Consider the following 15,016-nt stretch of genomic DNA (forward strand, 5'->3'; position numbering starts at 1 on the left):
AATTTCAAAACTTCGACAAGTGATCAAGTAATTAGCATAAAGTCATTTATAAATATATAAATGTCACCTAAAGTAATAAAATCCACGCACCTCGATTTTAACGGGATATGAATTTGATCCGGGTGGAGTTAGAAGTCCCGCAAACAAAATCATGACAAGTTTTTTTAGATAATAAGGATAAATGCATTGGAATTCCCAAAATTTATCACGAGGGTGCAATCGAGTCCTAAAACATTCGAAAATTACAATCAAGTCCTAAAAATTGTCAAATTGATTCAATCAAGTCATTCTCTTAACTCCGTCCAACTAGGCAAACTGAAAATGCTATTTCTCTCCTATATTCCACTTTTCATTAATTTCTTATCAAATTTTACTTATGTTTGATTAAATAAATTAAAAAGGATAAATTATTTTTTTAAAACCAAGTAATAAAAAAAGGAGAAACAAGCTCTCACTAGTGGCCGCCGCCGCCCATGGCTAGAAAGGGCTGGCGGAGGTCACCTAGGCCTCGTTGAAGCTCGGTGACCCTCACTGGCCCTTATCAAGGGCCTGTTGCCCCAAATATGGGGGAGGCCGCGACCCTCGGTTAGATCTAAGCCGAGGGTCGCACCCTCCCCCATGTTTGGGCTAGCAAGCCTTCGCCGAGGGCCAACGGGGCCTTGCACGGGGTCGGCAACCCTCGCTGGCCATCAATGAGGCCCAAGCAACCTCGGTCAGCCCTTTTCGGTGATGGATGGCAGCGGCGGCCAATGGCAAGGGCTCTGATTTAGTTTGCTTTTTTTGTAGTTTGTGTTTTTTGTTCTTTTTTTAACTTTTCATATTTTTAATTTAATTTAGTTTATATTTCTTCTTAATTTTTGAATATCTTTCTATCATAGCGCTTGGTGGATGCCACATCGTCACCACATGTCTTATGAAAGTAATAAAAGAAGACGCATTAGCGTTTTCCCTAAGCCTAGTTAAACGGAGTTAACGGAAGAGTTTGATTAAACCAATTTGTTGCAGTTTTTAAAAGTTTTAAGGCTCAATTACACTTTCTTGACAAGTTTTAAAACTTTTGGTGCACTTATCCCTAAATAATATTGGAATTTGTTCAAGGGTGGGGTTACTTCCACCGCTTCGTTGACCAAAACACCCATGTTATTATTAATTGACTTATAAACCCCTTTAATTTATGGGTTTGTTTGTTTTGCGAGGAGTTCGCGTTTTGGAAAATATTTTCCTCAAAATGATTGCTTGCATTTCTTAAAATAATTAGTCAATAAAAATATTTTCATTACTCATAAGTCTAAACATCTTCGTGGACGATGAAAATATTTGTCGTTTATACATTTTTATAAGCAATACAAATGATCAAGTTTAAAAAAATATTTTTCAAATCATTCATTTTCCATAAAACAAAAGGATCCTAAAAGTTTAGTCAATTATCAACTCAACTTACCTCTTCTCTCTTACTTTCTCTCTCCAACTTAATAGTAGTAATCCTACCAAATTAGCTCGATTTTGAAGTCCTTCCTCTACACGACATCTACGAATCGCATGTATCCTCCATCGCCATCGGCGGCTTCGTAATCTCGCGCTCCTTCACTCACCGTTGACTATCGTCCAAGCATAATTTTTGCCTCGCATCTATGCCTCTTTATTTCTGATGTCAATGAGACTTCTTTCTAAAATGACGGAAAATTAACGAATCATCTTTGTGCTAATGGTTGCATCAGCGAAAGCTTGGAAGCTGTTGGTTTCCTTTTTTTGTAGCAAATTTCTTGAACTTTGAATTCCAAGTTCCTCTCTTCTTACATGGTCTTCACGCGTAATGCAGCTCTTTTTGTGGAGGAAGAAGATTCAACTGTAGAGGCCAAGTCAAATTTGAAGAGTGGCGAGGAACCATCCCTCGTTGAATTAGTCAATGAAGAAATGCTTCTGAAAAGATTGATTTTTTAGCCGCCCTTTTGACTCAAATGATTGTGATGTTAATCTTGATCTTCTGGGTCATTTTGGGCATGCAGTTGTAATCTGAGACAGGCATTATCGGCGCCCAGGATCGTGCTTAGTCTGTGCACGAAATGAACTTTAAACAAACACAGAAAAAGGACTTAAAAGACGTCCTACCTAGAGCACCAAGGGTTGACTCTCAGAAAATCTTCTTCATCAATTCTTGTTCCGGCCAGGAACTGCAGAATCAACCGACCCACAGAACTCGCTAGGGTCGTTCAGTCATCTTATTATGCCACTTATGATTCGTTGGTGTTCTTGCTTGGTCTTCTTCATCCTACTTCAGGCAAGTCAAATAGCCAGCGGCGTGGTTTACAATATCACGACATCGGAGCCACTCTTCCCGTACCAAACTCTTGTCTCCTCTGGCCACATATTCGAGCTTGGGTTCTTTACGCCGGATGGCTCAGAAAATCAGTATGTTGGGATATGGTACAAGAACTTCACGCCTTCTAAAGTCGTGTGGGTGGCCAATAGGGATTTGCCGCTCGTGGACACGGATCGGTCTGCGAAATTAACGATAGGCAGCGATGGGAATTTGAAGCTCGTGGATGGACAACAAAATATAGTTTGGTCTACCAATGCCTCTGGTCGGTCTGATTATACGTCAGCGGCGCTATTGGATAGTGGAAATTTTGTACTGCAAGATGCGAATTATAGTGAAATATGGGGAAGCTTCGATGATCCGACAGACACTCTTCTTCCGGGCATGAAGATGGGAGTAAATGCCAGGACTGGGGAGAAACACTATTTAATTTCCTGGAGAAGCGACAGTGATCCGTCCCCTGGAAGTTTCTTGACTGGGATGACATCGGAGACGCCGCCTCAACCTTTCACTTGGAATGGTTCAACCCCTTACTGGAGAGGCGGGCAATGGGACAAATCGAAATTTATCGGCATACAAAACATGGACCAATCATACTCGAGTGCGATCAATGTCCAGCAAGATATTCAGCAGGGGACCACTTACCTTTCTATCGATTTTTTCAAGAGCCCATTCTTTGTATACATGTTTGTTTCGCCTGGAGGATCTCTGAAGATAATGAAGTGGGATGATGGAGCTAAGGTGTGGTTGACAGATTGGGCAGGACCGAACAATACTTGCGAGATTTATGGAACTTGTGGTCCTTTTGGAGTTTGTAACTCAACGATTTTGCCTATTTGCAGATGCTTAAATGGGTTTGTGCCAAAGTCAAATGAAGAATGGAACAGTGGAAACTGGACCGGAGGATGTGTAAGAGAGACACCATTGAATTGCCAGAAAGACACAAGCACATTGGCTTCAACAACCGTAAAGAAAGATGCCTTTTGGCAAATGAGCCGGATGAAACTACCTGACTCTGAGGACTATTTATCAGACATTGGAGATCAAGAAGGATGTTTAAGCTGGTGCCTGAGCAACTGTTCTTGCTTGGCTTATTCTTATGTCAGCACCATCGGGTGTATGGTTTGGACTAAAGAAGACTTAATCGATCTTGAGGAACTTTCCACAGCTGGAGAAGATCTATTTGTTCGAGTTGCACATGTAAAAAAAGGTTAGAAATGGTTTCATTGAGATGCGTTTGAGTCAACATCAATCGTCTTTTATGTAACTCTCTTTCCCATTTCAGGAGGATCGCCACAGAAAGCAGTAGTTATCATCAGCCTGAGTACTGTTGCCGGGATGATGTTCTTTGCAGTACTTGTTTTTGGTCTTTGCAAATGGAGAGCTAAGACAAGAGGTACTATTCAAGAGCCACATCAGTGTTTTCAGAGGATCGTGCTTCTATTTTTTTTAATCTTCGATCGCTATGAAGATAGTTAGCTGATTCTTCACCAATAATAAACACAGGAAACTTCAGAAAAACTTCAAGGCCCCTTGACTCGGTAGATAAACCTGAAAAGCCAGGTGAACTGCTACAAGGAAATGCATGGAAAGAGCAGTTGAAGCAAGATGATGCACTGGAATTGACCCTTTTCAGTTTTGATAGCATACTACTTGCTACAAACAAGTTCAGCACGACAAGTAAACTCGGGCAAGGAGGGTTTGGCACTGTTTATAAGGTAAAACCATTCTGCAGGACATTCGTTAAATGAAAATATAGAGATAATTCAAGGTCTAAAAGCTATGTGAATTGCGAAACAGGGAAAGATGGATGATGGGAAAGAGGTAGCTGTGAAAAGACTTTCTAGTAGCTCGGCCCAAGGCGTTCAAGAGTTCAAGAATGAGATCGTCCTAATATCGAAACTCCAACATCGAAATCTTGTTAAACTCATTGGTTGCTGCACTGAAGGAGATGAAAAGATTTTGGTATACGAGTACTTGCCAAACAAAAGCTTGGACACCTTTCTTTTTGGTTGGCTTTTTCTCTCCGAATAAGTATTTTTTGGTAATGTAATTTTCGAAACAGCACTAAAACTTGAAAACTGTTCTTGTTTGTCATGTTTGTTAGATTCAAGAAAGAAGGCAGAACTCGACTGGGGCAAACGATTCCAAATTATTGAGGGAATTGCAAGGGGACTTCTCTACCTCCATCGAGATTCTTGCCTTAGGGTCATACACCGTGACTTAAAAGTGAGCAATATTCTCTTGGATGAAAAGATGAACCCAAAAATTTCGGATTTTGGGCTGGCACGGATGTTCGAGGGCACTCAAGTTTTGGTGAACACTCACAAAATTGTTGGAACACTGTAAGTTCTCTAGTCCTACTTGAATTATCAATCCTTTGAGTCAATCTTTTGAAGTAGACAGAAATGATTGATTTACCACAATGACTCTGTCACTTTATATATGTTTCATCCCATTGTCCTTCAATACAATTAAAGAGTACAAAATATGTTCAACTCAATGCAGTGGCTATATGTCTCCTGAGTACGCCATGGGCGGGATATTTTCCGAGAGGTCCGATGTCTATAGCTTTGGAGTGTTGCTACTGGAGATCATTAGTGGCAGAAAGAACACGGCCCTGTATGACCAGGGACATCTCAATCTCCTTTCCTACGTAAGTGCCAAATTCCAACCTTAATCGATATTGTAAGTTCCCTGCAATATTATGACAGTGTTCTCTTGTAGGCATGGCAATTATGGAGTGAAGGCAAAGCATTGGACCTAATGGATGAAGCAATTGCTGTTAGCTTTCCACTGGAGGTAACAAGATGCATCCACGTCGGGCTTCTCTGTGTTCAGGACCATGCCATGGATAGACCAAACATGACCAATGTGGTTCTGATGCTAAGTGGTGAATCAGATCCTCCTCAGCCGAGACAGCCTATATTCACTTTCCAAACTGAAATGCCAAATCGTTCTATTCCATCGCAGCAAGCAAGTATCTGGTCTGTTAACACTGTCACTAATACAGTGGTCGAAGGAAGATGATGGCTATCTTTCTTAATTTTTATTTTCCTTTGTTGGCAGATGATTTTGTTGTTATTTTCCAAGGCATCAGTGTTTATTCGATTCAAGAATGGCTTTAGTCTGCTCTATGCAAAAGGTTGAATGAACTGCTCCACTTTTACATGGATTTTAGGCTGTAAAGCAGGGGCTTGGAATAGCCGGAACTGTTGGTATTATGAAGGAGAACTAACAAGTAATCATCTTCAGGTCTCATCACAGTTGCGTTATGAAGATTTTTATGTTATGGCATTTCAGACGAAAGACGTCATTATTAAAGCTAGACTAAAGTTCCCAAATAAGAATCGTTAGTATTGGCACAGCAAAAGTATTTCCAGCTTCAGTATGATTTACAGATGCGATTTACCTTCTCCAGATTTGATCATAAGAGTTGTCTATGTCTATGGGAACTATATTGCTGCCTCGCAGCCATAAAATAATTCTCGGTTATCCAACAAGAGGAAAGAAAGCAGAAAGTGGCCAAAAGCTTCAACGACTGAACAATTCATTTCGGACAAGCTTCGCATGAAGATGGAAGGCTATAATGTCAGCTACTATCCTTAAATTGAAGGATTCAAGAGTTACCCTTTTTCTTGGAACCAGTATCAAATCTAGCTTTGCTGAACCTGAAACTTGCGTTATTGCATTGACAGAAACAGATGATCAACAAAATTTGATCGGAAGTGGCTTCGACCCCTCATAAACTATTTGCGCACTGGAAGGTTAAGTCAACTTTGAACGCCAGTTGCAGGGGTTAAATTCATTTTGTGGGATTTGCCACTTAAACAGCTACATGATCAAGTGGCTTTGGTTTGAAGCTGTCTAAGGCTGATGTAAAATTGTTTGAATCGAAAACCTAAACTTAACTTCGATTTCGTTAAGGAAACAGGTGGGTAAATTAGCATAGATAGTTCAAGCAGAGCTGCCCTGTAAGCACCACTACTCCAGTTCAAGTGCACAATCGAAATGAGAACACTTTTACAATCCTGTTAAGATCACCATGAGCAACTACAGTAACAATTTTCCTTCAAGCATTTTTCTAAAAAGAAGGAAAAACATCAATTATTGCTTCATTTCATTGTATCATCATACGCGAAGCACTATCACTGAAATGCGAGGAATTAAATGAACCTTTGAAGATGCAGTCGAGCGGTTCCTCCGTTGCCAAGTGACTTGACTTGGTGAATTATTAGCCACATCAAAAGGTGTTCTACCGACTGAACCTCGTCTATCACGGTCATAGTATAGTTTTTCTCGCGTAACACCCTGGTCTATACTGTGTAATATTGTCCGCTTTGGACCCACTGATCCTCACGGCTTTAAAACGCGTTACACAGATGTAGAACTCCAAGCTTTATAAGCTAGTCTAGGTTTCCCCCTAGACGATGTGGGACAAAGGAGGCTCCCCCCTTCCCTGCGCACGTCCGAGGACCGAGGCGTGGACGTACTGCCTTCCTTCCTTTCCGCACACTGCCGCCTGGGTCATCACACTCTCCACCCCTTACGAGCATAGCGCCCTCGCTGTGGCCCCACACACGGTCGAGAGTCGGCTCTAATACAATCTGTAACACCCCGGGTCTACACTGTGTAATATTGTTCACTTTAGGCCCAAAGCGAACAATATTACACAGTGTAGACCCATTAAAAGAGAAGCTGAAAGACCACATCAAAAGAGCTGTTGCGTGCCAAATACTCTGCCCTTGAAGCCTACAACTGCTTGCCCTGTCCTCTTTGACGACCAATAGTTACCGTAAATAAATAAAATTAAGTTGGTTCAGCATCTTATCATCAAGCAATGCTTCTCTTTAGTGAACGACAAGCTTATTTAGTATTATTGTGTTCTTTTGTTTTATTTAACTAAAAATGAAATTAAAAAAAAAGAACTTGTTAAATCCTGAAACCTAAGAACCGGTTAGATCTTGGAACCCACCCTAGAACCTATGACAAGATAGGTTCCAGGTTGAACCTGTAAGAAACCTGCAACCGCTCACTCCTAGTGAGATTTGCCCAAAGTTCTTTTGTTTTTCCTGGTCAAAATCTTCTTTCTACTTTTATTGCTTTCAAAATCTACTTGCCAAAGAAATTTTTTTTTTCCGCGTTAAGTATGCGAGGAGACTCGAATTTAGCTCTTGAAAGGGGGATTGAAGCCGCAGCACCGCTAGTCAACAAATGCGCGGTCCAGTCAGAAAGGTGAGGGAGGGATCAAGTTCCTCATATCCAGGTTCTGAAAAGGTGACTGGTGCTACAATTATGTTCAAACCTCCCTCAGAAAAGGGCATTAAGAGAGAGGACATAAGATGGTCAATTTTTACAAAATGACGTAGTGTGTACTATTCGATTACTACAGCAAAATGCATGGTTTGTTGGATTAAATGGTCTATAAAAGTAGTTTAATAGGTGATGTTTACTTTTTGAAGATTAACTCACAGCCTGATACATTATTTAGTAAATTTTGCAGATCAATCTTAGAAAACCGCGCATCATTGCTGTTTTCCCTCATCAAGTTTGCCATGTGATCCAGTATCTTTCATTTGGAGCAAGACCTTTTCTTGGTCTTACTTTACAGCTGTTAGCTGAGATCTTAGGATCCGCAATTCAACTATAGATTTTACCTCATCTCGAAAAGAGCCCAACTTAAATTAATTACAGTTTCAACCGTTTTAACGGTTTGACATTTCAATATCTCCGAAGATTGGTTGTGGATTCGTTGTGGATCTTCAACCTAAAAAAAAAGATTGGTTGTAGATTGGGCCAATGTGCTTATGTCAACATGATTAGAAATTATTCATAAGTTTGAAAAATTTGGAAGAAATAAGATTGAAAGCTATTATTAACTCAAGTAATCAATTGAACAGTTCGACCAAAAAAAAATCAATAGAACAGAGCTCATTTACTTGGCACGTGCTTAGTCGTGTCGCCAGTTTCGGGCTTCCCCATCCAGACCAAGTGAAGCTGAGCTGACGGGCTTGCCCGGTATACAGTTGGTGTTTTGCTAAAAATTTAATTAAACATTCTAATATCTATAAGGTATATTCAAACTCCATCGATATCTTTTTACACGGCAGAAAGGGGATTGTTTTGGGGCATCTCTTGTGAATAATTATGGGGCTCTTTCTTATTTTAGCTGAGAAGTGGTCTTATCAGATCTATTTGAGCTATGACTACGAGCCTAGGATTAGCCTAAATGAGCCTGAACATTAATTTTCTTGGGAGATATCGATCCAATTGAAATTGATTCGGTCTAGACAAATTGTTTTTCTAGGTTTAACTAGATTGAATAGAAGTGTCGGTTCAAACTAGTTGAACTGGCTAGCCCCATCTAGATTCAACAACATTAAGTGTATGATTAAAATCTGTTTCGCCGATTTGTTACTCCGTCGAAAAATCTTTCACCGAACGCAGCGTTTCGGATTTTATTAGAGGAGACTAGGGTCTTGAGTTAAGCTTGGACAGAGAATGTCAAATGCGTTTATTAATCCCAATGTAGATCTTACATCCTGACTCGATATGATGTCGAACTCGACGTGAAACGAATGTTGAAATTAAGCTATGTCGAAATTTAATCAACGACACAACTTCAAAGTACGTCGGAATTTAATCAACGACACAACTTCAAAGTACGTCAGAATTTAATCAATGACGTAACCTGGATGAATACGGCTGGAATCTAATCAACAGCTACACCCCAAGCACAGCGCCGGAATTTAATCAACGACACTGAGCTAATGGCTCAACACTGGAATTTAATCAACAATGTTGAACCTGATAAAGACCCTCGTCGGAATTGAATCTACGATGCAGAATCTGAAGATTATGACTAATGCTACTCCTAATGTGCTTAAAGATAAATGCTAAATAAAGGATGTGTTGTATTGTTGAAGAAGTCCCTTCTACGTTGGAAGTCCTTGAGTATTTATAGAGTAACTTGGCAACCGTTCCTTGAAAGTCGTTTTCCACTTCCTTACGTTTCGTGCTTTAACTGTTTCCTGACTTGTCGATATTGCTTACGCTCCTTGAGCTTCACGTAATAGCTAATTTTCTTCCACGTGTCACTTTACTTCTTGTCATTCTTGATGCCCACGGTCTTGTCTTTACCTTTTGACACGTGTAAATGAATGTATTACCATGATTTTGCACAAAACTCGCGATTCCGAACTTTGTCGACATTACGTGCAAAGCTCGTGATCTGGGATTTGTCGACGTCACGTGCAAAGCTTAGATTTGTGGACATCACGTGCAAAGCTCGTGATTTTAAACTTGTCGACACCTTTATGACGTGTCCTGTCGACAACTGCCTCTGGGTCTGACTTGCGGCCTTTCTAATATTTTTGCCATGTGGGCCGTACTTTATATCTTCGGCAAAAGGACACTATTGGTGCCATAACTTGTGTACGGAGATCACTTTGGTGCCATAACTTTTTTTCGGATCACTTTGGTGCCAACTTTTTTGAAAAACGATCACTTTAGTGCCAATGCTGACATGGCCGCCGGAAATCTGACGTGGCTCTTTTTTTATTAATTTTCGATGCTGACATGGCTCGCCGGAAATCTGACGTAGCTCTTTTTTTGGGCGGAATTTTGGCCGGAGTCACTAAAGTGATCTTTTTTCTCCGATTTTGGCACCAAAGTGATCCGAAAAAAAGTTATGGCACCAAAGTGATCTCCGTACACAAGTTATGGCACCAATAGTGTCCTTTTGCCTTATATCTTCTATAACTTGTGGACGACCCATTTCCACCAGGGGTAATTTTGGGTGTCAACATATGCCCCCTTTTAAAAGGAATAAATTTGAATTTATTTCTTTTAAATGTGTACCTTGTCTGTGTACGAATCCCTAGGCGATGATCGTGCCTTTCTGTCCTTTGACGTCCTTTCGAGCAGTCTCTACGAATTCTTCATCCAATACCCATTAGACACATCACCTCGTATCTTCCTCGAAAAGTTTTGGCTTTTCAAATCGTCTTCTTCATCTTTTCTCCTGGTAAAAACCTTGTTTCATCGTCGCATCTTCTCCTAAAAATTCTTTCTTGATCCTTTTTGATCGCTTCTCATGGCGTCCAAAAAATCCGAATATTCATCCAGCGATTACATCACAGCTTTTGATAAGTTTAAAGATGATCCGCGTGCCGGTAATTGCTCCTTTCATTTACTGAAAGCTGTCGAGGGTAAATGCAACTGTTTCTCTCTGGGTCCCAGTTTCATGGACCATCTCAATATACCTGTGAATCTTCAATTCCACTTCCCGTATAAACACAGTGAGACCTTGGCACTGCAACATTCTTCTATTACGGATGTGTGGTCCACCGGGTCTTCTCGATTTCGAAGTTTCCCTTTTTACGAAGAGGATTTTCACAAATGGTTTATTCGGCTGAAGGCTAACCAAGAGACTCGGCTTTTATGGACAGCTGCCGGAATCGACATCGCTCTTGAGGTCAGTATGTCATCTTATGACCTGGAACGTGGGTTATTGGGCTCCGCCATCACTTTCTGGTCCTCTTCTAGCAATTGTTTCTTTTTCCCTTGGGCCCACATGTCCGTCACTATGCTTGATGTATTTGCCATAGAGGGCTTTGAATTGGTCGGTCATACCATCGAGGATTTGCTCGTACTGTCCACTTCTTTCATCTCTGAAGACGTTTTGGCGTATAACAATTTCTTGTCTCGATTTTACCGAGCTTCGGGTCCTGTTACTCAAGATGAGCGTCTCTTTTTCTTGCTCTTTTGGCTATCAAAATATGTGTTTATCAGTCCTGCCCTTAAAGTTTGTAAGGACTATTTGCAAATTCCCGTAGCTCTAGCCATGGGATAACGTCTTGTCTTGGCCCTTCTTGTTCTTGCAGTTTTGTATAGAGGCTTTACCCACGCCTTTCGAGCAATGAAGTTCGGAGATTCTGGTACCATTTCAAGCGCCTTTTGGATACTTCAAGCATGGATGGCTTTGCATTTCCCTTCTCTTTTTATAAAAACACTCGTCATCTTCCCCATCTGTCTCTGCAAGGGTATAGATAACCTACGCCTTTACCTCTGGGCTGTCGATTGCTGAGTCGTTCTCCTCGACATATTTCTTCTTCAGCACCTCCTTTTACCTTTTATCTTCGGATTCTTCTTGAATTGAATCATGACCAAGTCATTTTCTTTAAGTATGGCCATAGAGAATTTAATTATTTGTTCGATCCAACTCGATTCAACCTCTATAGGCTTTTCTGGACTTGTGCTTTGTCTGCAGTAGATCTTCCCATATGGACTTCATTGAAGGGTCGATTCTATCCTGGGTTTGAGGTATATTCTCCGCAATATTGTGCCAGGCAATTTGGACTATGGCAAGCAATTCTCATGCCAATTCCTTACTCAATGGGCTTCTCGGAAGGAACCAAGAAGAAGGAATATTCTCTCAAGAATCGAAGTCCACTTCTCTGTTGTATTAAAATTTCCAACACAATGCGTACCCGTTATAGTGCGGACCTTTTTAATGTTTTCAGAGCCCGTCCAGGACACCCTGCTGAATGGCAGACTTGGTGGTATTCCTTTGCATTTGAGAGTACATACGAAGAGGCTCTCCGGTCTGCGATTGGTCGTGTGAAACGGAGTGGTTCTAAGAAACCAACTGCTCAAGGTATAGACATCATCACTCTATGTTCCTATTCAGTTTCACTCTGGTACATCTTCTAATTTTCCATCTCTTAACTTAGAAACAGGAGAAGATTCTGATGCAGAGGATGTCGACATTGCAGAAAATCCTACTGATGGTAAATCTGTCTTTCTTTCTCTGTGCCAGCCCACTTTGTCCTTCTTTGTGTTAATTGGTTATTTACAAGGTCTTTGTCCCTGTTGGATTTTTTTTTTTGGATAAATGAAGAGGAGACACCGGAAGAGATGGTATCATCATTGAAAAGGAAAAGGAAAATATCATCTCCTCCCCCTCTGAGAAAGAAGTCCAGTACTTTATCTGCCGAGCCGTCTGCTGAGCTGGTCGCACGCGATGTAGTTTCTTCAGAAGCTGTTGCTTCTTCGGATAAAGGTAAAGGTAAAGGTCCAAGGGATAATATCTTCGTTCCCATTCAGAATCCTGTTACCCTTTCAGCATCTATTGGCCTTCCTTCCATCGAGCGAGTTATTAATGTCTCAATTCCATCGACTGGTATTTCTAGCACCACACCAGTCACAGCTACCTTGATATCTCCCAACGGCATTGTTACCAGTTCGATGGCATCCCGAGTACATCTCTTTTCTCAGCCTGGTTCATCTACTCTTCTGACTCATGATAAGTTTTTGTTGTTGTCTGGTATATTCTGCTCGTATTGTTTATTGGATTTATTTATTCTTCTTTTCTTTCCAGTTATTGTTTCCACTTCTGCCCCGATTCTTGATTCTACCGTAGGGACCACTGTTGCTCCTCATATGGTCGGACGTGGGACAACCATGCCTGAGACTTGTATATGTCTTTCAAACATTACTTTGTCTCCAATTCTAATCTTGATACTAATGTATCATTCCGGTTTTACAGCATGCGGCCCGTCGACGAGTATTATGGCTCAACGGACCACTATTCTAGCCACTATGGTCAATCCTTCCACGACTTCTCCGTCGATGTCTACTCCAGTATTCGTGACTTCGGCTTTCACGACTACTTCTGCCGAGGCTTTATCGTCGACGTCTGTCTCACCAACTCCTGATCATCAGTCGACTACTGCTTATACGGGCAAGGCAATACATGCTATAAATGAAGCTAAATTTATTCTGGCATTCAATCCATATGACTTATCGCCTCATTCTGGCCAATCACAACTGGCCATTGTCAAGAAGAAGATGGAGTTGACGCGCTTTTTAGACTTCTCTATAGGAGGATTTGCGAGGATGTCATACGATGCTGCTACCTTAGAGCAATTCAAACTCCTCGTTGAGCGTCTTGGGAATGACAATGCTAAAGTTGGGTCTATTCTTCCTTCAGCACTCAGAGAACAACTCAGGGTTTTCTCCCGAAAGTTTCAGACTATGTTCGATAAGTATCAACAACTCTTGGGCCACGTACAAGAGGCGTCCATTCCCACCGAAGTACATGAAGAGCCAGCTGATATTGTGAAGGAAGCTAGTGAAACAGTAAGCACTCGCCGTGAGTCTCTTTGGATTATTGCGGACGAAGAAAGTGTCCTCGTCGAGGAGGAAAGACGTCTTACAGAAATCCTCGAAGGGACCCGTCGACGGCGGGAGGCGAAGCTTCGTCAACAGGCAGAAATTGAGCAAGAACTGCGTCACCATGTCGGCGTCTTGAAGAGTTTGAAGCAACAAGAGCACGTACGAATAGTGAACTCCGTGATAGAACGTCATCAAAATAAAGACGCATGTACTTCAAAGATGAGTAGATTAGAATCCCAGCTATTTTCGCTCCAACGAGGGATTCATGACTTTCTGTCGGATAAATCTTCTCTTTAATAAAATATCTTTATTTTCCTCGAATGTCCTACGTGTGTCACGATCATTTATAACTAATTTCAATAATGGATCCCGAGTCTTGCGCCTTCATTTATGTGCACGTCCCCAGTTAGTGGGCCTAACTCATTGGCCAAATGGATTAGTATAAATACCTGATAGTCGTTGGCAAGTTTCGTCACTTGGCTCATCATAATGGCTAGCTTTATTTTTTTCCCCAACCAATGGTCAAGCTCTCCTTCGCCTGAATTGTTTCGAGAAACTTCGAAGTTTCGAACGACAAGGGCGCCTTTCATTATCCTTCATGGATTATGACGCAAAAGCTCGCCATGTGATCCTTGGTCCGTACCTCAAATCAACACCCCCACCATCTATCTTTACCGAGCATTTTCCACGTCATTTCAAGGAGATACTTTCCATTAGTCGATCTCGACTTAGCATCTCTTCATGGACAACGCCAAATACTCGCTTCAACTCGTATCCGTGTTATGACGAACAATTTTCTTGGTGGTACCAGAGAATGAAACCAGAAATGTCTAACATTTGGAAAGCGGCAAAGATAGAGGAGGCCTTGTCATTAAGCTGTCTTTCCATAGATCTTGTGGAATATGGGCTTATCGGAGCTCTTTGCTGTCTTTGGTCACCATCGACCAATTGTTTTTTCCTACCCCCTGGTCCGGTAACCATTACTTTGCTTGATATGTGGTCATTGACTGGATTATCACCTTTTGTGGAATTTTATAATCAAAAGTCATGGTCATGTCCAGATTTTTATGGCTCCTCTTTCGTTAATCTCTCATTTCCTGATTTCATCAAGAAATTTAGCAAGCCAAACGGACCCGTAACACCTCAAGAACATGTTGCATTCCTACTTTATTGGCTCTGTCGATACATCTTTTGTACTGCCTCCGTATCGTTCGGACTTATGGACATCGCATATGCCCTTACTCAGGGTGTCGATGTGGGGTTAGGTTGAATGGCCTTGTACGCTTTGTACAAGGGCCTAACTGACGCACAATCTTCATTATTTAGTGTGCATCTTGACCCTTTCATTGGTCCGCTGTGGATATTGCACGGTTGGATTCGATCATATTTTCCTCATCTGTTCACATCTTATGGTTCTACACCCGTCGACTGGTATGATGCACATTAGCAGCCCATTGAAACTGTTTTTGGACCTTAGAAGTTCTGCAGCATTTTTCTCCAGCCAATTGGAGGACTTCCGGT

The 15,016-nt window shown here is 41.4% G+C and overlaps 1 protein-coding gene across 2 annotated transcripts; it reads left to right on the forward strand.

Annotated features, from left to right (window-relative positions):
- The first annotated feature begins 1,999 nt into the window (after nt 1-1,999).
- On the forward strand, nt 2,000-5,574 carry LOC115677246 (G-type lectin S-receptor-like serine/threonine-protein kinase At1g61370). 2 transcript variants are annotated; one of them, XM_056305531.1, is made up of 8 exons: nt 2,912-3,058; nt 3,160-3,527; nt 3,603-3,713; nt 3,824-4,035; nt 4,118-4,328; nt 4,425-4,662; nt 4,826-4,973; nt 5,045-5,574. In XM_056305531.1, the coding sequence occupies exons 1-8, from the start codon at nt 3,045-3,047 to the stop codon at nt 5,345-5,347; spliced, it is 1,605 nt and encodes a 534-aa protein (XP_056161506.1). In that variant the 5' UTR covers nt 2,912-3,044; the 3' UTR covers nt 5,348-5,574. The 2 variants fall into 2 exon arrangements, with proteins under 2 accessions (XP_056161505.1, XP_056161506.1); XM_056305530.1 differs by having other exon boundaries at nt 2,000-3,527.
- The last annotated feature ends 9,442 nt before the right edge of the window (nt 5,575-15,016 follow it).

Source organism: Syzygium oleosum, unplaced genomic scaffold (genome assembly GCF_021117445.2).
Source record: "Syzygium oleosum isolate NSW1041296 unplaced genomic scaffold, Sole_v2.1 Sole_v2.37, whole genome shotgun sequence".
Classification (NCBI taxonomy): Eukaryota; Viridiplantae; Streptophyta; class Magnoliopsida; order Myrtales; family Myrtaceae; genus Syzygium; species Syzygium oleosum.

Excerpts from the sequence above, each read along its gene's own strand:
- LOC115677246 (XM_056305530.1), top strand. The coding sequence starts at position 2,225 with ATGCCACTTATGATTCGTTGGTGTTCTTGCTTGGTCTTCTTCATCCTA. Across the intron at positions 3,528-3,602 it reads AGTTGCACATGTAAAAAAAG|GAGGATCGCCACAGAAAGCA; the intron begins GTTAGAAATGGT and ends TTCCCATTTCAG. Across the intron at positions 3,714-3,823 it reads ATGGAGAGCTAAGACAAGAG|GAAACTTCAGAAAAACTTCA; the intron begins GTACTATTCAAG and ends TAATAAACACAG.